We start from the raw sequence: 22,544 nt of genomic DNA, 5'->3' as shown, positions 1-22,544 counted from the left end.
GTCAGGCTCAGGGCAGCACAAAACCTAAATACACCACTGCCCGTAGGCTCCATTGATGAAAATCTGTGCCTGGCTGCATATAATTAAATGTTAAAGTGTATCTAAATCTAAAATGTAAGCGATGCAGTGGCTGCATTTCTTTTCAAGCTTTTATTTTCCTTTGTTTTCACCTGGTAATCCTTCAGATTACACATTTCATGTCCCTGGGTGGCTATGCTCATTTCTTCATTGTATCTATGGAGGGAGCCAGGGTTGTCACACAGGCTGGACTTATGGCTGTTTACACTATTATATGATTGATAGAACTAGTAGTTTACACATTAAAGATAAGGTTGTTTATGATTTCAGCTCAGCTCACCACCACATCCAAGAACTGGTAAGATGCAAAATATAAATTTTTTGTTTTCAGGTTTAGATAACACGTTAACAGAAATTACTTAAAGTGACATAAAGTGATCAGTATTATACTACTTGTACTATACTAATACTAATTGTTAACAATAATCACAACTGTTTTACTTTAAAGAAAAGTCATTGAAGGCAAATGTTAGGATGCATTTTAATGTTGATTATATATAATGTAAAGAAGGAGAGAGAAAATAGTTACAATGCCAGCTTATAACAAAGGTATTTTATTAGTTCAACTTTTAGAAATAACAACAATTTTTATTTTTTTTCCCAATAAAGGAACAACAATAGCTTTAAAATGTAATATAAACTGATTGTTATTTTTTTCACAGTAAAAACCCTAATGTTCAGCTACTACAGTGCATAATATCTGTTCAGTTTTTTTTCCAGTTAGAAATATTTTCAATAATCTGCTGTGCACTTAATTTTCCATCTTCAAGTTGTTTTTCAATAAAGCGTTGTACTTCTTCCCATTTCTTTGAGCTTTTGTCAATGCCATCAAGGACCATGGAACTTACAATTTCCACCCTCTTAGCTATGATGTCACTTCTCACCTGAGGAACTTCATCAAATGATTTCCAGTCAAAGGGATGGGGTACATCCACTTTAATTTCTCCTTTACGTGTGGAAAGGTATGTTTTTATTCCCTCACTGGCTGAATTCTGCAAATTTTGCAACATCTGTGTGATGAAGTCTATAAAGTCATTGTACTTTTGGATGACTTGATCAATAAGGTTATTGGCTTTAGTGAGGAATTTTTCGTAAGAACTCAAATATTGATTGTATGCTTCGTTGAGTTTGGCATTGAGGAGTTGTGAATGTTCCACAGCGGCTTTTCTGGCGGTGTTCGACCACTCACTAACTTTCTCCTCTGCCTTTAATGCAAATTCCCTGACCTGCCTCTGCCCTTTGTTTTCTGCATTGGTTGCTAGTATCATGGCTTGCTTATAGTATTCCTTCAAAAATTCTTTAATTTTGTCAGCATATTCTGAGACATCCACTCCATATTTTGATGGAAGTTCTTTCAGTGAATCGATGATAAATTTGAAGAACTGAACGACTTTCTCTTCCAGCTCATAATATTTCACTGACCACCCCACGATATTTGGATCTAAATACTCTTCTCGCAAGGCCCTGCCATAGATGAGAAGCTGCTTTGTTTTCTCCGAAAGTTCTTCATATAGAGTCTGGCAAACTTTTACCAAATGACTGGTGCTCTTTTTGATTCTATCAGCAAGGTCACTAGCATACTGTACATATTTGGAGTTCACTGCATCATTGTACATCTGTTGAGTTTGGTGTTTCATGTCTTGGTAGTTTCTAGACCTAAGGGCTTCAATTAGTTTTTCAGATTTTTGTGAAATCTCTTGAATCAAACGTTTAAGATTCTGCAGATTTTTCTCAAGGCTGAAGTTTTGGAGATCAATAAAAATCTTTTTAGTAATCTGCTGGAGTTCTTTCAGAAAGTCTTGTACAGCCATGATGACTTGTCTGCCCTCAATAACTGTGTCTGTGCCAGGGATTTTGAAGTTAGTCTTATTAATTGATTGAATTAGGTTATCGAGAAGCTGCTGGATCTTCTCAATGCATGCTTCAATCTTTGAAGTTGCCCATTTCATCCCCATAGAGAACTGCTCTTCCCCGGTGTATTTTTGGGTCTGGCCTGGTAACTGAAATCTGGTGCTCTTTAAAAACTCAACAGAAGCATCAATTATATCTCTCACTGTAGTTTGGTAGCTTCTTATAACGGTAATTGATTTATCATAAAGTTGAGCTCCCAGCTCACCATCACTCATGAGGTATGACATGTCTGGTGGCTGCTGGTACAACTGTTGTGCTTTGTACACAACATCTGCATATTTACCGCTAGCATCTCTGGCAGCTGACCGAAGCTGATATTCCATCTTGTCAATTTGATTGGTTGCAGATTGGTATGTTGAGGAAACCTTGGACTTAAGACGTTCATTCATAAGTAGACTAGCATCTTTCATGTCCATTCCGAAGTGTTCCTTGTGGTATTTGTTGATGCAGCTGTAGACAGCATCAGACATCTTGGGCAGTCTCTCCTTCAGACCATTGAGAACATCTTGAGCAGCTTCCTCTCTCCAATTCAGCTTGTTCTGAATCCTATCTGGGTTCTTTAGGGATATCTCATTTTTCAAAATTAAGGTGTCCTTTCCAGAAGATGCCTGTAGGACATGAAAAGCATTAACAATAGTCAGTGCAGAACTTGTAAGATGCAATGTACCATAATAATCAAAACTTTTGCTAGAGTGAGTACTAAACTGTTATGCCGCGTACACGCGATCGATTTTCGGCATGAAAAAAACTAGGTTTTTCGGCATGTAGAAAAAGCGTTGTTTTTTACAACTTCATGATTAAAACGACGTTGCCCACACACGATCGATTTTAAAAAATGCTCTAGCAAAGCGCAGTGACGTACAACACGTACGACGGCACTATAAAGGGGAAGTTCCATGCGGATGATGCCACCCTTTGGGCTGCTTTAGCTGAGTTTGTGTTAGTAAAAGACGATTCGCGCTTTTCTGTCTGTTACAGCGTGATGAATGTGCTTACTCCATTACGAACGGTAGTTTTACCAGAACGAGCGCTCCCATCTCATAACTTGTTTCTGAGCATGCGCAGGTTTTTCACGTCATTTTAGCCCACACACGTCATTTTTTACAACCCGAAAAACAACATAGTTTAACCCCCCTGGCGGTATTCCCGAGTCTGACTCAGGGTGAGATTTTTGGGCTACGATCAGTAACCCCGAGTTAGACTCGGGCTCGCCTCGCTGAATCCATAGGCATTGTTTACTTACCTTGTCCCTGGATCCAGCGATGCCACCGCGCTGTGTGAGCGAGCGGGACCTCGCTCGATTCACACAGTGCCTCTGTGTGCCGCCGATCTCCGTTCCCTGCGACGTTAGGATGCAAGGGGGCGGAGAATGGCACCAAATTCAAAAAGGTAAACAAACACCTTACATACAGTATACTGTAATCTTATAGATTACAGTACTGTATGTAAAAAATACACACCCCCTTTGTCCCTAGTGGTCTGTCCAGTGCCATACATGTTCTTTTATATAATAAAAACTGTTCTTTCTGCCTGCAAACTGTAGATTGTCCATAGCAACCAAAAGTGTCCCTGTATGTCAAAAATGGTTTTAGAGCAGCTAGAAAACAGCGATAATAAATTATAATCACTTGCAGAATTGTGCGATAGTGATTTGTGGGGAAATTTGTCATAAAAAAATAAAAGTAATGACAGCGACAATTCTGCAACTGAGCAAATTTCAGTGATTTTGAGTTGATTACACTATTGAATAATTTTTATTATAATTATATTATTATTTGTTATAATTATTTATAATTATTTATTATATTATAATTTATAATTTTGTTTTAAAAAAGAAATTCATACCCGGGATGCCTACTAGACTCTTGTTTGGTCAGATTTAAGTGAGTTATTCCTAACAATTACAGGCCTACAGTATAAAATGCCAAATTTCCTTGCAAATAATGGTACTGCTTTCAGCACCTTTTTTCTGAAATAATCATACCGCCAGGGAGGTTAAAACATCGTTAAAAAATGCAGCATGTTCTAAAAAACATTTTGACGGTTTTCAGAACCCCAAAAATGATGTGAAGCCCACACACGATCATTTTAAATTACATTTTTTTTAAACTTTGTTTTTTTCATGCCGAAAAATGATCGTGTGTAAGCGGCATTAGCCTAATTTTCACAAGCATTTTGTTGTTCATAGAGTTAAACTTGAACTAAAGGCAAAACATTTTTTAGCTTTGCACAGAGTGGAGAGGGACTCAAATACATGACAGGTTTCTTATTGCTGTCTGTGCCCCTATTAGGGAGACTCACCCTCTCTATTTATCCTGTTTACCATGATCACTGAGAGTAAAAGAAAATTCAATTTTTTTCTGTTCCTGGTCTGGTTATCACCAGACCAGAAACAGAAGTTGAATCTTCCAATGAAGCCGCTAGTTCTAGAGACCCTGATGACAGCCAGGCTCTCTAGCAGAGCCCCAGATAGCAGTAAAAACCTGGCAGATGATCTAATATTTCATCACCACAAAAGTAAAAAAGTTTAGGCCGGACCTACATATGTTGTATATACTACATTTTCTTATAGAAGGACTAACAGCAAGGATACTTACCAAAGAACGACTGTAGAGCCTAATTTTGATAGTCTTTGAGTCCTTTTCCAGTTGTAGCCCCAGAGTTCCACAAGATGGAGAATATATGGATGAGGAAATGCCATTTTCATCATGTTGGCATTTTATTTGTACATTGGTGAATGTCGGGCTAGTTATGTCTATTTGAAGATTGTGGCCTTGCATCCTAAATAGAAATGTAAAAGAGGAAATTACAAAAAAAACTTGCGCTGTTGACTATCAATGCATGATAAAAACAATATAGACTCTATGCAAAAGCAGAACATTTACAGTGTAATTCTTGTAGTGTGCAGAAGCTTCCCAGGAGCCATTTCCAATGTGACCAAATGAGGGGAGAACTCTGAAAGATTCTGAGCTGGAATAATATCTTCTAGTTTGGTTTTGAACTGCCCAACAAGAGATATAGATTTCAGGGCTTGATTGGTCAACCTAATGGCCTATTTTCCTAACCAACTCTACAAAAAGACAATATATACAATATCTTACAAAAGTAAGCACACCTCTCACATTTTTTCATGTGACAACACTGAAGAAATTATACTTTCCTACAATGTAAAGTAGTGAGCGTACATCTTGTATAACAGTGTACATTTTCTGTCCCCTCAAAATAACAGCCATTAATGTCTAAACCACTGACAACAAAAGTAAGTACACCCCTCAGTGAAAATGTCCAAATTGGGCCCAATTATCTATTTTCCCACTCTGGTGTCATGTCACTTGTTAGTGTACAAGGTCTCAGGTGTGAATGGGGAGCAGATGTGTTAACTCTCTCATACTGGTCACTGGAAGTTCAACACGGCACCTCATGGCAAATATCTCTGAATTGTTGCTCTACATAAATATGACCTAGGCTATAAGAAGATTGCCAAGGCCCAGAAACTGAGCTGCAGCACGGTGGCCAAGACGTTACAGCGGCTTAACAGGACAGGTTCCACTATTCCAACATCATAATGACTCCAAATACACCTCCAAGATGACCACTGCCTTGTGAAAGGAGCTAAGGGTAAAGGTGATGGACTGGCAAAGCATGTCTCAAGACCTAAATCCTATTGATATAGGGCATCCTCAAATGGAAGGTGGAGGAGCGCAAGGTCTCTAACATCCACCAGGTCCGTGATGTCATCATGGAGGAGTGAAAGAGGACTCCAGTGGCAACCTGTAAAGCTCTGGTAAACTCCATGCCCAAGAGGGTTAAGGCAGTGCTGGAAAATGATTGTGGCCACACAAAATATTGACACTTTGGGCCCAATTTGGAAATTTTCACTTAGGGGTGTACTCACTTTTGTTTCCAGCGGTTTAGACATTAATGGCAGTGTGTTGAGTTATTTTGAGGGGACAGCAAATTTACACTGTTAAACAAGCTGTACACTCACCACTTTACATTTTAGCAAAGTGTAATTTCTTAAGTGTTGTCACATGAAAAGATATAGTAAAAAAAAAATTACAAAAATGTGAGGGGTGTACTCACTATTGTGAGATACTGTATGAATAAATCAATAGGTTTTGGTTACCTTAATCCATTGAAAGATATTTGTTCCTTCCAAACAGCACTCAGGTCCACGTGTGCAAGACTTCCCTGTCCAATGATATTCAGAGATCTTCCATTTAAAGAACTAGCCAATGAAGCTGCAAGAAAATAAAAGGAGGTAATGAATACATTAAATTCTTGGTCCACAGTTTCTAATTACAATACCAACTGACACAAGATCTGGTAATTTACCTTTTTTGTATTATGTAATAGCATAGTGAGCATTGATCTATTTTACTTGACCATACCTACTGTATTTAATGGTAAAGCATGCATATTGTGCTCATTTGCATTATATCCTGCATACTAATTTTCTTCCACTTCATATAACCATTTGATGATTTTATACTGAGCTATAAAGAAACTCACCGTCTAGGTCAAACTCCAGGAATCTTAGTGTTGAACTGCTGGTAGCATCAATGGAACCAACAAGACCTTCTGGGTTGTTTGCCACTTTGTTTGTCCAAGTGAGATTGTAAACCGGGGTTGTAAACTGGATGGATCCAGACAAGGCTCCGAAAGATGGGATGTAAATTCCAGCGGGAATTTTTAGACTTGCTGGTGGGATCACAACTCTCTGCTCTGGGATTTCAATTGTTGGTAGGTCAATGTCTGCTATCTTGTTGAACAAAATGTTGAAATCTAAGTTGTAGAAAGTTTGGGGAAGGGTATATTTGGGCAGAGTTACTTGATATTGTGGTACAGAAAGCTCAACAAAGGACATTTTAGAATCTTCTCCTGCAGTGTATAGCACATTTATGGGGACTTCAGGGAACTGGACTTCTGGAAGTGATGAAGGAAGATGGGCATCTTTTGGGAAACGAAATCCTGGGAATTTCATTGTATAGCCATCACCTAGCTTCTTAGATGAAAGTGGGTAGAAAAATCCATTCTTGCTTTTTGTGTAAACTAGTGATGTAGAAGCATTTAAGTATTGTTTCTTGTCAGGGCTTGTTGTAATATCAAGCCTTAGGACATCCCACAAACTTCTATCATACACTGGAAGTATGATTAACTTTAGGAAATCGACATAACCTTGCAAGGATCCACCAACCTCAATCCTAGCATCTGTCTGGTCATTGGATAGCTTCAGGTCATGAGCAGCAATAAGGTTCTCTATAATGCCATGACCTTTCGCACTAAATTCTTGCTTTTCTGTATTAAGGGTTAGTGAAATTCCTTGGTTTAATGATGCAGCGTCAATGAATGAGTTGGGTTGGTTAATCTGAACTTGAAGGTCTGCCAGCAAACTCCAAAGAGCTAACTCTAGTGTTGCCTTGCTGCTTTGCTGTCCCTTTGATGTAAAAAGTGGGGTGATCCTGAAATAGTTTTCTCCTTTATGTTCCCAAAGAGCAAATACACGGCTAGTAGATGCTTCAACAGCCAGACTCTCTGTCAGTTCCATGTTTCCAATGCTGTCTGCTCTAGATCCGGACACAAGACTCACAGATGACCTGAGGCCATTGGAATTTTGGTAGGTGTTTGCATCAGTGCTGAACCATCCATTAAACTTCTGTTCAGATAAAAGTGTTCCACTTATATCTCCCCTTGCATGAGTTTCCATTGAAAAGTAAGACGCAAGAGTATCAAGATTTAGAGTGTGAATAAGATTTCCTTTAGCTGTGTTTCCAAATAATGCATCATTAAGGTCATACGTGAGGGACATTTTAGATACAACAGTAGGTTTTGTCTTTGTGTTGCCATTAAGTTCTTGTTTGAAGGTGCTCTTTATCAGACTTAGGTCCATTTGTACATTTGTGATGACAGATGCTTCCATGTTTCTCTTTCCAAATGATATGGAACTTTCATGTTTTCCCTCAGCAAAGACAGATTTCAGAGCTAGTCCTGTCGCCAGTTTTAGCCCTCTCTTCCTGGTAAAAGAAGTAGTTGCATCTACATTAAATTGAAGGCTCTCAATAACAGAGGTAGAGGCTATGCTTACCCGGGCAGAGATGTCGGACTGATTATATATCCCAGCACTTGTGGTTAGTGAAATCACATTGGATTTAAAGAAGAAATCATAAGTGAGGTTACCCATAGCTGGAATTAAAATACTGTTCTGTCCAATTGGTAACTTTAGTGTGGGAAGGGACAGTCTGCGTAAGGATTTTGGAACATGAAGAACAGGCAGTTCAAGTGAGGGTAGAACTAATTTGTAGGTTGGGATGGAAAATCCAATCACTGGAACCACAAAGCTTGGGGTGCTTATTTCTTTAGGGACTACATATCCAAAAGCTGGAAGCTCAGCAGAGAAAGAGGAAACCTCAACATTGACTAGTGGGATGGTGTAGCCTGGAATCCTAAAGGTTCTTGGAATTCTGCTCACCTGATTGTCTACTCTATGTTTGTCAAATTTCATCTTAGCCTGGTTATAGGAATCCACCATAAAATTCAACGTTTTGTCTCGTCCAATTTCAAATGTTTTGCTAAGGGTCTTCATGTTTGTATTAATAGAATCAAAAAGTTTGTCTAACGGCAGAGGAATTGCATGCGTGTCTTTGTTCTTTTGGTATTGAAGCTTTATATTAAGATCAAAGTTCTGCCTGGTTGATGTCAACAAATTTTTCAGTCCAGTTCTTTCCCACAAAGAAAATTCTCGAACTGGGGTTGTTTTAAGTGATGTATATGGGATAGTAATTTCTGGAATAGAGACTGGAATTGTCAGAAAGTCAAGGACAGCTTCCCCGTTCATTTCAAAAGCAGCTCCAATATTTTCTTCATTATTTCCTAGTGAAATTGTATGAGCAATCTTGTATTGGTTGAACCTTCCATTAGCCTGCCATGACACTTGCTGAACATTAGGGTTCAATGTAAACTCATAGTTATTCATGAAGTCAATCTTGCCAGTGAGCTTAAGGGGGAAACTGACTTTGAGATTTCCATTGTTAGCAGTAGACAGTTTTATTTCAAATGCCTTTGCTAAAAAGGCAAAATTGTTGTTTATTGTGCCAGTTGCTCGCCCTACTAACTCTGAGTTATGATTTGCCTCTAGTTCTATTTTCATCTCACTAACTTGTGCCCTTCCTTTAGCTGTCATAATGCTGTTTCCGATGTTAGGTGCATCTGCCTTTGACATCATTTCAAGTGTCACATAATTTAAGAACACTGAGTCATACTTAAGGCTTTGATCTAATTTTAGATATTTGTCATTGATCTTGTTGGTTCCCAAAATTTCAATGTTGCCACCTTTCAGGTTGAACTTTAGGTCTGCTTGATGGGTACCTTCATCTGAGAAATACCGGCAAGCCCATTTCCAGCTTCCTTTACCAGAAGATATGAGAGTGATGCGTCCAATGTCCACAGTTGTGTCAATATCATTTTGGAGGTTGAGCTGGCTGGTGAAGTCCAGTTGAGGAATATTGAGTCTATGGGAATATTTAGTTGTAACATCTGCTGTTATTCTCTTTTCTATTTTCACAATAATTGAATTCTGCAACTCAGCTGAATTCTTCTCAGTTCTTAGATTAGCTTTGGTTTGAATCTGTGTCTGAATGTGACTTGACAAGAAAGTGATCTCACTAAAGTGATCCAATTTCACATTGTTGTGAGCCAATAACACAGTTTCCTTGATGATTAACTGTTCCAGCAAGGGAGCAGAAATGTGAGCATCAGCAGCAAAAGTAAAAGCCAAAGCTTCAATCATAGATGTGGCTTCCGTTGTAAGGGATGCAATGATTTCTGGTGACTTCTCAGATACAGTAGTATTCTTGACCTCAGCTAAAGTTGCCATATTGAAAAATGGTGAGCTCACTTTGAATGAGCCAGAAAGCTTGCCAAACGTTGGAATAGAGACAGTGTGTGGAATCTTTGGAAGCTGGAATTCAGGAATCTGTATTTCAGGAAATTTGAAATTTTCTAGATTTAGTTTAGGGATTTTGTATTCAGGAAGTTGCATATTAGGAATATAGATTTCTGGAATGGAAAATTCAGGAAGCCCCATGTCACTCATTTTTAGATCTCTTAATAATACATCTGGAGGTGGCCACTTATAGTCACTTGAAATGATCTGGTCAATTACTCGTACAATTTTCAGCTTAATTTCATTGAGATCAATAACATATGATGGTACTTTATATGTTTTCAAAATAGTGAACTCTGGAGTAACATATCTTGTTGGAATTTCCATATCTTTTAGTTTCCTAAAATTAATCTCCACAGACTGGATTTCCAGATCAGTGAATGGCACAGTAAAGAATGGTGTTCTGAATGTTGCCTCCCTAAGAGCACGGAGGCTAATTTCAAATGCTGGAATGTGGATAAATCCTATATTAATTTTTGGTACGACAAATCCTTCCTCTACAAAAACTTTAACTTTGTCAGACCATTCTTTAATATTGTTCTCTTCTGAAAAACGTGTAATCTGGACAGCTGTAAGGTTCCACTGCTCTGTTACAAACATCAAGAAGCGCCTGTAGGCCTGGCTCAGTTGTTGAAGATATTTCTTACATTCTTCTTGTATGTTCATTGAAGAGATTCGGTCTCTGTAATCTTCAAGATGTTCAATTACCCTGGTCTTCCACTCATTTATTACTGTGGAGGTCATGATATCGTCATACCACTGCATGATGGCAGCAAGTCTGGTGTCTCTTACTTGTTGAAGATATTCAGTTACCACTGCTCTTACGTTATTTAAATACTGTCTTAAGGCTTCAGCCTTCTGAGGCAGTTCCAAGGCCTTCATTTTATCATTTAGCTTTTCGGTTGTGTCCTTTATCCACATGTTGATATTATCCACAAACTTGTCATAATCGAAAGACCGCATTTTCCTTATTACAATATCAAGGTAGTAATTGATGTGCTCAATGAGCTTCTTAAAGTCATAGTCTCTCACTTGCTTGACTGTGGAATCAACAAGAGTGAGAACTTTTTTATAATATAGTCTGATATCAATGTTATTGAGCATATCTGCTATCTTTTTTACTGTCTCCTTGACTTTCTGCTGGTTGAGGAACTCAACAAACTTTTCTAGAATAACTTCCACTTTTTTATCAAGTTCATAGTCGGCCACAAAGTCTTGTAGTTTGTCAACAACAACATTTATTTTTTCACCGATTTCAAATTCCTCCATCTGTGTGGTGATAAGATTTTTAATGTACTCTATAACAACACTGAGCTTCTCAACTGGCAAATAGTTTCTTATCTTTGCTACATATTGGGACATGTCAATGCTTTGCAGTGCTGCTTTTATGTTTTGTGATATTTGGTCAAGATCAACTCTCTGAACATACACTTGAATTTGTTGTAAGAGTCTTTGCAGCCTAGCTTTGATTTGATATTGGTCATCTACATTCTGAATCCAGGCAGCCACGCTTTGTCCTAAATCATTGATATTAAATTGTTCCAGCTGCACACGTATGTTCTGAACAAATTCAAAGATCTTTTCTCGAACTCTGTATTCAGAATCTAAAGCTTTCAGTTTGTTAACACATCTTTGTATAAACATCTCAACAGCCCTCTTAAGCTGCTCAAAGTCATAATTCTCTCTTATGTATCTGTCCATTTCATTCACATAGACCTGTAGGCGGTACTGAACTGCTGCAAAGTACTCCTCAACTACAGACTGCAGTTCCCCCACTTTATATTCTTTGGTTAATGTGTATATTTTATCCTTTGCTAGTCTAACCTTTTCTTCTACATTCAAATTTTCCACATAGTCTATTACGTTTTGCACAGCGGGGTCCACCGCCCTTCTGTATCTCTGTACATATTGGTCAATATTCACTTCCTTCAATGAATTCTGCAGCGCTTGTAGGGCATTAATTAATACAGTTCTTATTTTCTCAAAATACAAGGACATGTTCTCGATAAAAGGCAAACTGATGACATGCATGTCTTTATTCTTGTCATACTTTATGTGTCCAGAGATGCTGAACTCTTGGGGACTGTTTACAGTGTCTCTTAAGTTTAATGCATCAATTGGATTGAACTGGGCAAATGGTAGACGGATCTCTTTGTCCAGGATTGAGAGGTCTGCCAAGGCCTGGCTATTAATCTCAACTCCAATACCATCAGCATTGTTGTATGCACTAAAGTCTTGGATGTATGTGTTTTGGTTCAAGCTGCTCTTCAGCTTCAAAGAACTTAACTGCTCTGCTGGTGTGAATAACAGGTTGATTTTGTAGTCTAGAAGGGTTTCATGTGTATTGCCTGTACCTAATGAATGTCTGGTGGATCCTCGGTAATTATGGACTAAGTTGAAAGAAAGAGGCTCGGCTTTTAGGATGAATTTACTGTAAAGCTGTCCTGATTGTTCTCCAAAAATCATCAGTCTCCCATCTCCATTGGTCTGAGAGTCAATGGTAATGGTGAATGGTTCCACAACAGAACGGATCATGTTGCTGAAGCGCATATATTTTGATTCACAGTTTGTGTTGCTGCTAAGTGAGGCTGAAAGGCCAGCAATATCAAGGGTAAATCTATGTGTGTGAGCTGTTCCTTGTATATTCGCAACAGTGTCTGTGTTCAGATTTGCAGCCAGGTTTCCAACTGAGTATCCATAGGAATGCTTTATTTCATCTTTGTTAAATGCACCTCTGATATTGCCATTGATATTTAACTTGAATAATTCAAGTTGAAGCTGGCCTCTGTTGGTTAATTCCAAGGAGCCATATTGTAGTTCGTTATTTAGCAAAGATGTCATAGTGTAAGGTTGCATCTGGAATTCAAATCTGTGCTTGTGGAACTTGTCAGAGCTTAAGGAATTTTCAAACTTAGAGGTAAACTGTAATGTCGTTCCCACAATGCTTAAATCATTGCTGTTTTCAAGTTTCACTTGATCATATGAGCCCATTAGGTTGTTTGAGAATTTAAGTCCTTCTCGGCTAATCCTAAAGTTGAATAGATTCTTACTGTCTAAACCAAGAATTGTAGCTTGATAGACACTACCCAAAGACAGTTCCATCATGGCAACTTTTCCGTCAACAGAAATCTTGGCGCTGTGCTCTCGGTATCGTCCATTTGCCATCATTTTCATCACTGCTCCTGAACTTCCAATTCCAGCATTAAACTCATTTTCCAGCATTAAGGGGTTAAAGTTGACACTGGTTGTTGCACTGGTAGACAGACCATCTTGGCTAAGCTTTAAAGTAGCTTTGTGTGCAGCTCTGCTTTGCTGATTATTGAGGGTTACATCAGCATTTAGTTCTAGACCAAGAGAATTCAGGGAGCCAGTTAGGAGAGTGTAGAATCTGTTACGTTTGTAGTTTGCCTGGCATTCAGAGCGTACAGCAGCCATCTGTTTGGAAATGGTAAACTCAAGCTTGTTTAACCCAACCAGATTGTAGTAATTTCCATTTGTATCTGACTTCAGGGTCAGCTGTTTATTCCTGTAATCTAAAGACATGGTGTTAACAAGAGCTCCATCAAGCAGTTCAGTGGTTGAAGACATTGTCACCGCTTCTGTCAAGAACATTCCGGACATCTTGTTGGTGGCTTTCAAGAAAGAGGAATCAAACTGAAAGTTGGAATCAGCTTTAGCCTGGAAATTGTCCATGTTGAATGTGGTGACAAGCCTTAAGTCACTGTTGGCAAACAATGACGCTAAAGCAAAACGCTCATTAGTTTCAACCTCTGTTGTCAGTATATTATTTGCTAATGATGACTTGGATGAAAGAGCTCCAGAGGCATCTAATCCCAGAACACTTCTGGCCTGATATGCATAGGTTCCTTTAAAGATCTGATTACTCCTGAAGTTGTACTGCTCGCTGAATCTCATGCTTGATTCAAGCAGGGTATGGCTTAAAGATCCCTCATAGGACAGACTTAATGCTTTCATTGGATCATATGCTGCCACCCCGGAACCTGCAAAATAAAAAAATAAAAAAAATAAATGCATGCACAATATTTCCTTACAAATAACAAAATAGTTTTGTGTGCATTTACAGACTTTGTCAGCATTTTGCCTGTAACCATATTTAAAAAAAGAACAACTCTAGATCACAAGTAAAATTAGTTAGTGAAGAGATAATTCTAGCCAGGAAACCATGTGTGTCCGAAAGCATACATTTCCTAATTTGTATTCTATATAATCCACTGAAGCATGGCCGGGGTGGACTGACCGTGTGGGCACTCGGGCACTGCCCGAGGGCCCCATGCCACTAGGGGGCCCCATCAGGGTTGCCAGCCTTGGTAAAACCAGGGACAGTATGTAAAAATCCTTTTTTTTTTTTAAATCACAAGATTATAGCTGCCCCGCCTCTCCAGTACCTTTTCAGTGTGTATGTATATTCTGTGTGTATGTATACTGTGTGTGTATACTGTATGTGTGTATGTATACTGTGTGGCCCCATAATCTCCTATTGCCCGGGGCCCCATAATCTCCTTTTGCCCGGGGGCCCAATGAGTTGTCAGTCCGCCCCTGAGAATGGCAGAAAGTCCTGGTTTATGAAACTGCTTCCTATATCTGTGGGGTGCAACGTTCTGCCCCTCTGCTTAATGTATTACCGATAAGATTCAAATGTTTAATTGGAAGCTTTAAAGTGTTGTCCAGCTATATAGACAAACCTTTTATAAAAGATTTCCAAATTAGGAAAACAATTCTTTGACTTCTTATGACCTTCCCTACCAAGCTCCTATCAGAGGAGTCCTAGCTTCACAAAATGGTGATACCAGGATCAGCAACCTTTCACTTGCTAGTGAATTTGCGGTCATGGAACAGCCATAGATGATATACAACAAGAGCTACTGTAATTAATTAGTCAGTCTTCAGTCTAGTAAGCATTGCACAAAACACCACAAAAAGTCTCACGTATATATTGACCATAAATTATACTATACATACAGTTTATTAAAATAAAAATCTCCGCAGCCCAAAACTATTTTAGCTTGAGTATTCAAACCATACATCCCACATATTTTCTTAGCTGAGTGCAAGAAATGCAACACACTCAATTATCAATCTGTGCCAGCCCTTGGATCATACACTATTAGGGTTGCCACCTGTCCGGGATTCACCAGGACAGTACAGGTTTTGAAAGATGTGCCCGGGTCTCTGCCTGCCTGAGACCCGGGCAGATTATTCAGACCCGCCACTGGCTCCCTGTGCCTGTGCCCGAAGCTGTGCTGCCACGGCCGTGTGAGTCTCGAGTTCGGTCCGCTTGACCTGCTTCTGCTGCCTGAGTGCGACTACGAGCACCTCCCAATCTACCCCTGCACTGTTACCAAACCTCCGTCTGCTCTGTGTGCTGCAGACAGGACACAGAGGTGGAGGCAGAGTCTCCATGTTCCCGGGTGCACTCCTCTGGCTGGCTGCAGAAGGGACACAGAGGTGGGGTTGAAGGAGGAGCCTCCCAATTCCCTGCTGCTCTGTTGCAAAGTGTACAGCACTGGGACTGGAGCTCAGCTTGTAAGGTCAGTTTTTGCCATGTTAGTAAGTCAGTATGTCAGTACTCTCACCTCTCTCCCCCACCATACACTATACATACAGTCCTCACCACTTCCCCCACCATACACTATACATACAGTCCTCACCACTTCCCCCACCATACACTATACATACAGTTCTCCCCCATACATACAGTTCTCTCCCATATATACAGTTCTCCCCCATATATATAGTCCCCCCCATATATACAGTTCTCCCCCATAACAGTTCTCACCCATATATACAGTCCCCCCATATATACAGTTCTCCCCCATATATACAGTCCCCCCCATAACAGTTCTCCCCCATATATACAGTTCCCCCCATATATACAGTTCTCCCCTCATACACCATCCATATATACAGGCCCCCATATATACAGTTCTCCCCCATACACCATCCATATATACAGTCCCCCCCATATATACAGTTCTCCCCATATATACAGTTCTCCCCGATATATACAGTCCCCCCCATAACAGTTTTCCCCCATATATACAGTCCTCCCCCATATATACAGTTCCCCCCATATATACAGTTATATATACAGTTATCCCCTATACATTTATCCCCTCATACACCATCCATATATACAGCCCCCCCCATATATACAGTTCTCCCCCATATGTACAGTCCCCCCCATACACCATCCATATATACAGCCCCCCAATATATATATAGTTATCCCCCATATATACAATTCTCCCTTCCCCATATGGTTCCCCCCATATATACAGCTCTTCACCCCCATACACCATACATATATACAGTCCCCTGACACCATCCACTGCTCTACTGACACCGTCCACTGCTCTACTGACACCGTCCACTGCTCTACTGACACGGTCCTCTGCTCTACTGACACCCTCCACTGCCCTACTGACACCACCCACTGCCCTACTGACACATCCACTGCCCTACTGACACTGTCCACTGCCCTACTGACACCGTCCACTGCTCTACTGGCTGACACTTTTAAGCTAGGCTATTTTCATATTTTTACTGACATTACTTTTATTAATCGAATCCTATTTTATGGGCACACTAATGCTTTTGTTTTATTTAACCATACCCCTTTAAGTCCCGTCCCCCCCACCTGTTGCAATGCAATGCAATTTGGCCACAGCCACTGTTCACCGTAGCACACCTCATTATTACTCTCTTTGGGTAAACCAAAAAGTGTCCCAGGTATTTTACATTCCTATAGCGTGTACTACAAAAAAAATTGCCGTACGCTGCAAAAGTGTCCGGGTTTGGCTTGAAGAAAAGGTGGCAACCCTATACACTATCCTTATTATACTGCTGTCTGCAGGAAATTCCGCTTCTCTGTTGTAGCACAATCTCAAATGGCTTTATCAGGAAAGTGCTGGAGTTCTCAAGTTAGGATTATGGGAATTTACTATAAGAAGTTGTTTTTCACATGTTCATATTAGGTTCTGCTTCAGGACAGTTTTATATAGAAACATGTATACATAGTGGAACTATGAACACACAAATATCTAAGAAAAAAGCTGCAAGTTCGTTAGAAAAAGGACCTACCATCAATGGAATATGACAAAACATCCAAAATGGCATCTGCCTTCATTTGGTATCTAGAAGTGAACCGATAGATGTCACTAGTCGCATTGCCTCCAGAATAGGATGCTGACCAGTTGTAGTAGTTGCTATTTAAGTTAGATGAGGCATCCAGAAGGCCAATTAGGGGCACTCTAAGTTGGTAATACTCAGGTATAGTGAAAGCTGGAACCCTGAACTCTTGTGATGGGACACTTATTCCTGCTGAATTCAACTCCAGGGCTGGGGATCTTACTGTCCATGGCATCACTTGGTGGGATGGCTTTCCACCATAGGGCAATGGGATATTGATGGTAATACTGTCCTTGTTAAAACGATAGGCAATTCTTCCATCACTGCAAAAAAAAAAGGTTGATAAGCAAATTATTTCTAAACAAGATATTTTCAAGCTTAGAACCAAGATGTGGGTTGTATTCCTCCAAATGAAAAAGTCTTCAAGCTGTTAGAATGGCTAGTGTATTACCTAAACTGTTTCCATGCAGGCAGTTTTGGATTCAGTAACTTTCTTCATGCTATTCTGCTGATACTGAAATTACTTGTTTGTAAAGTATCAGGCCTAACTCCTAATCATCCTTCAACTTTGCTTAAAGCGGTAGTAAACCCGCACATTAAAAAAAAGGGGGGGAAAAAGTCATAATGAGGCATAATACTTATGCAATACTTACCTCAGAACGAAGCCCCCGTATCAGCGCCCGGTTCAAGCTGAGGGAGCTAACATCTTGCCTTTGGAGTGTCTTCCGGGTTCGCGGCTCTGGCACTGTGAGTGGCCGGAGCCGCAATGACGTCACTTCTGCGCATTCTTGCGGGAGTTTTCTTCCTGGCAAAGTCCGGCAACGCTGTCGGACCTTTAGCTGGGGCATTCAGAGCGCCTAAACCATATAGGTTTAGGAGATATTAATTTTACCTACAGGTAAGCCTTATTATAGGCTTACCTGTAGGTAAAAGTGTAAAATTTGGGTATACAACCACTTTAAACACCAGTGCAGAAATCATCATCCTGTCATAGCTGCATATCACTGTACATTGCCTGACCTTAGATTCCACCAGGTGTGGGTGCTGTGAATTTAAATTAAAAAAAGGATTTCTGGGAACTACACATAACACAGTTTGAAAATGGCACATAACGTTGAATACATGCATGAAGTTCCACTCTTTGTATTGGTAGAACTCAGTATTTTATAATGGAAGCAACTCCAGGTCATTCCTTACCTTTTCAAAAATAGATCATCTGGGAATGGTGGAATGCCCAGTTTTTGCAGATCCATTTCTTTTAATGCAGTCAATTTATTGGCAAGTGTTTGTGCATACGGACTTTCCTTTGATGCCTTCTGCAACCAATTGTCAGCTGACTAAAAATACAAAAGCAACACAAAGGATGTTCCTTATTCTTTTCACAAATCAGTTACAGATGCATAATTGATGAGATCCTTCATGTGTTGGGGAATGTGGAAACCTCTGTCAGGTTTTTTATTTGTTTAATAAAAAGGTAATTCAGATTTAGATGGGTATTTTGATTTGGTACAACAAATTATTTCTCAAAGACACCCCTCCAGTTTCCAGACTCCAACAGGCTTTCTAAAAAAAAGTGGCAGGGTTGGTAGAAAAAAGAGTGCCAAATGTAGCCAACAGTACAGACAAAGTGTATTAGTTGCAGTGTGTGGGATTTGCTGAAAAAATCACTTTACAAAGAGTACTTAGTCATGTGAAAGGCAAATTAAAAAAATAAAAATAAAACAATATTTTTGCTTGTACATGATTGGATGATGGAAGTCGGCAAGCATCACCTCTGTGTGCTAAAGGAAAAGTCCCACGCAAATTCCCTTACATGGTTTATTTGCCTTCAGTATTGCATCCGGACTGTTGACTATGATTTTCTTTTTCTGCTTTCTACTGTTTTGTTTTGCTTTTTTGTTTGTTTTTTAGGCTTGTGTCTCATTTCAGAATTAAAGGGGTTGTAAAGGAAAAAAATGTTTTCCCTAAATAGCTTCCTTTACCTTAGTGCAGTCCTTCTTTACTTACCTCATCCTTCGATTTTGCTTTTAAATGTCCTTATTTCTTCTGAGAAATCCTCACTTTCTGTTCTTCTGTCTGTAACTACACACCGTAATGCGAGGCTTTCCTCCTGGTGTGGAGAAAGCCTCTTGAGGGGGGAGGGGGCGAGCAGGAGTGTCAGGACGCCCACTAACACACAGCTCCTTTCTCTGTCTGCAAAGTAGAGAGTGTCCTGACTTGCCTTCTCGCCCCCTCCCCCCTCAGGAGGCTTTCTCCACACCAGGGAGAAAGCCTTGCATTACGGTGTGTAGTTACAGACAGAAGAACAGGAAGTGAGGATTTCTCAGAAGAAATAAGGACATTTAAAAGCAAAATTGAAAGATGAGGTAAGTGAAGGAGGACTGAACTAAGGTAAAGGAAGCTATTTAGGGAAAAAAAATTCCTTTACAACCCCTTTAAGTACTGTAAACTGAAGCAACTGCTCTACCCTTTTTAGTAAATTAATGCATCACTCATACCTGGCTTGTAGTATCACATAGGTTAGGCTGGGTTCACACTACGGTTTTCCCGTCCGTCAGCCGCATACGATTTATATGAAAAATCGTATGCGGCTGAAACGGACGGGAACGTATGGAACCGCACATATGTGCGTTTTCCATTGACGTTAATGTTAAAGGAAAACATATGCGTTTGCCATACTGTTTTAAAAACGGCCGCAAAACCGTGGTTGAACACGGTTTTGCGTACGTTTAAAAAACGTTTTGCCAGCAAATCGTACGCACCCGGATGCATCTGAGTGCATACGATTTGCAATGCATTGTCTATCTATACGTTTTCCCGTCCGGGCCCGTATGTTTTCAATACTGAAATCGTATGCGGCTGACGGACGGGAAAACCGTAGTGTGAACCCAGCCTTAACTAAATTGCTGGATATTGCAAGTACTATGAACTTGGGGAATGTGAGAGCTGAGCGTCATGTTATGTTTACAGTTTGGATACTTTCTTTTGCAATATTAAGCCCAGGGTATCATCCATATTCTTAAATGTGATATGTTATAGATAGTTGACTCTAACTTACCACCAGTGACTGTGACACAATATGGCGGAGGGTCATGTCAGTCTGAGCAACCTTATGGTCCAGCACATCGTTGGTATAGGTCTTTATAGTCTCTGGGTAAGAGAATTTAAATTCTGGAAGTTTGGAAAGGATCTTCTTAACATTGGTGTTACTGCCAGTGTTCCACTGTAGCTCAATCTTATCATCATCTGAAGAAGAGAAAAATTTGGTTAGTTAGAAAACTTCTTTCCAAGTCCAATTACGCAGTTACAAGATTTGGTTATAATTGAAGAATTTAACCCCTCTAACCACTCTAAATTACAAATATTACTGTATTTGTAATGTAGCAGGAATATTCAGAAAAGGCAAATTATTAATAACTTATCAGAATTCCCATTTTCATATTTTATTTGTTTATACTTTCACCCGTTTAGAATAGACGCACCATATGTGAACACAAGGTCCTGAGATGCGGTCAATGCGCAGATCTTAGCAGAGGACTGTATCTGAAGCTTGTGGTTTCCAGAAACACTCATAACATTGGCATCTGTCCTGGCTTCCATGTGTAATTTGGGGATGCTAAGGGTCCCACTCACGGCAGCTTGTGACCCGTAAGCATGGCTGTGAAACAGAAAGAAAATTTGCTTTAAATGACACGCCTAAAGTTTTTTGCAGCTCTGGAAACAATTGCTCACCCATGAATCTAGCTAAAATAGCTGTTAGCAATAGGGAAACCAATGTCATAATAACCTGAAATGTTTATTGTTCGCATAACCAAAAAGATGAACAAGTCAACCTACTCAAAGTTTATTTAAGTTTTTGGTAGAACCAGGCTTGTTAAGTCATTTGTGATTTTCATATATTTACACTAGCTTTTGATTTAAAGACTTGTGTTGCTCAATTCTCAGCCACTTATGGGAATCATTTATTGAGGGGAAGAACATACATGGAGATGTATCCTCCTTATTTACCATCAAAGTGATATGAGTTCTGTGTGGACTGGCCCCCCCTTCAGTCCATCATAAATGCTGCTGCCAGACTCATCCACCTTACCAACCACTCTGTCTCCGCTTCTCCTCTCTGTCAATCCCTCCACTGGCTTCCGCTCACCCAACAACTTAAATTCAAACTACTAACAATTACCTACAAAGCCATCCACAACTCTGCCCCAAGTTACATCAATGACCTAGTCTCTAAATACCAACCTAATCGTTCTCTTCGTTCTTCTCAAGACCTCCTACTCTCTAGCTCTCTCATCACCTGCTCCCATGCTTGTCTTCAGGACTTTTCCAGAGCCTCTCCAAGCCTATGAAACTCCTTACCCCAATCTCTCCGTCTATCTCCTTCTCTATTAGCTTTTAGAGGATCCCTGAAAACCCTCCTTTTCAGAGAAGCCTACCCTACCCACACTTAACAACTGTATTTTCATTTGAGTCCATATGATCATCCCCCACAGCTAACTACCCTTTGTTCCACTTAACTCTCCCTTCTAGATTGTAAGCTCTAACGAGCAGGGCCCTCTAATCCCTCCTGTATTGAATTGTATTGTGACTGTACTGTCTACCCTGCTGTAAAGCGCTGCGCAAACTGTTGGCGCTATATAAATCCTGTATAATAATAATAATAATAATAATAATAATTCCCCTCTGGGTGATCTATGTACATTGTAAGGATTATAACAACCTTTGTTGCAGATTCCTATTTTTTGTTAATCTGAAGAAATCCCTGTATGATCCTCTGTGTCTCTGTGCTGAATAGGTCTAATGGGAGTGGTTTCATAATTATCTATCAGCTGTGCACCAGCACAGCACTAATGAAGAAATCTTCTGGGCCTGCATCCCTTTAGACTTTAGATGTTCCTACATGGAGTATCTCACCCAAAATGATATTTTTGTTGCAGGGAATGTCTGATATCTGACTTGTATCTTAGGCAGACTTCTGGGAAAATTGGTGAGCCAATCACACAAGCAGGAAATTATGTTTCTGGGGAGTGGTCAGTACACATTCTGTGTACAGAACAACTCCAGTTAGCCATATTGCATTACATTTACAGAAAATTGCAGCGGCTGCATATTGAAAAGGTAAGATCATTTTTAAAGCGGAGTTTCGTGAACAAAAAATATTAAAAGTCAGCTGCTACAAATACTGCATATATAGACTATGGGGCAGATCCACATACATACGCTGAGCCCGGCGCAGATGTGAGATACGCTACGCCGCTGTAACTTACTTGGTTTTGGTTTGAATCCTCAACGAATTTGCGACGTAAGTTACGGCGGCGTAGTGTATCTCTCGCGGCGTAAGGGCGCGGAATTTAAATTGGGCGGGTAGGGGGCGTGTTTCATTTAAATGAAGCGCGTCCCCGCGCAGAATGAACTGCGCATGCGCTGTCCGTAAAAACTCCCAGGGTGCATTGCACCAAATGAC

General features: G+C 40.0%; 1 protein-coding gene across 1 annotated transcript in view; it reads right to left on the bottom strand.

Moving 5' to 3' along the window:
• Positions 1 to 545: 545 nt before the first annotated feature.
• APOB (apolipoprotein B) overlaps positions 546 to 22,544 on the bottom strand; it is a 52,162-nt gene continuing 30,163 nt past the window's right edge. Inside the window, exons 22-29 of the mRNA XM_040348528.1 lie at positions 20,563 to 20,738; positions 20,139 to 20,326; positions 18,278 to 18,417; positions 17,033 to 17,403; positions 6,502 to 13,932; positions 6,116 to 6,230; positions 4,587 to 4,770; positions 546 to 2,597 (exon numbers count right to left, since the gene is read on the bottom strand). Of these exons, the coding sequence (XP_040204462.1) occupies positions 783 to 2,597; positions 4,587 to 4,770; positions 6,116 to 6,230; positions 6,502 to 13,932; positions 17,033 to 17,403; positions 18,278 to 18,417; positions 20,139 to 20,326; positions 20,563 to 20,738 (10,420 nt within the window). The 3' untranslated portion in view covers positions 546 to 782. The remainder of the gene's footprint in view (positions 2,598 to 4,586; positions 4,771 to 6,115; positions 6,231 to 6,501; positions 13,933 to 17,032; positions 17,404 to 18,277; positions 18,418 to 20,138; positions 20,327 to 20,562; positions 20,739 to 22,544) is intronic.

This window comes from Rana temporaria, chromosome 4 (genome assembly GCF_905171775.1).
Source record: "Rana temporaria chromosome 4, aRanTem1.1, whole genome shotgun sequence".
NCBI lineage: Eukaryota > Metazoa > Chordata > Amphibia > Anura > Ranidae > Rana > Rana temporaria.
Note: the sequence above shows the minus strand (reverse complement) of the source record. Positions and strands in the feature narration are given on the sequence as shown.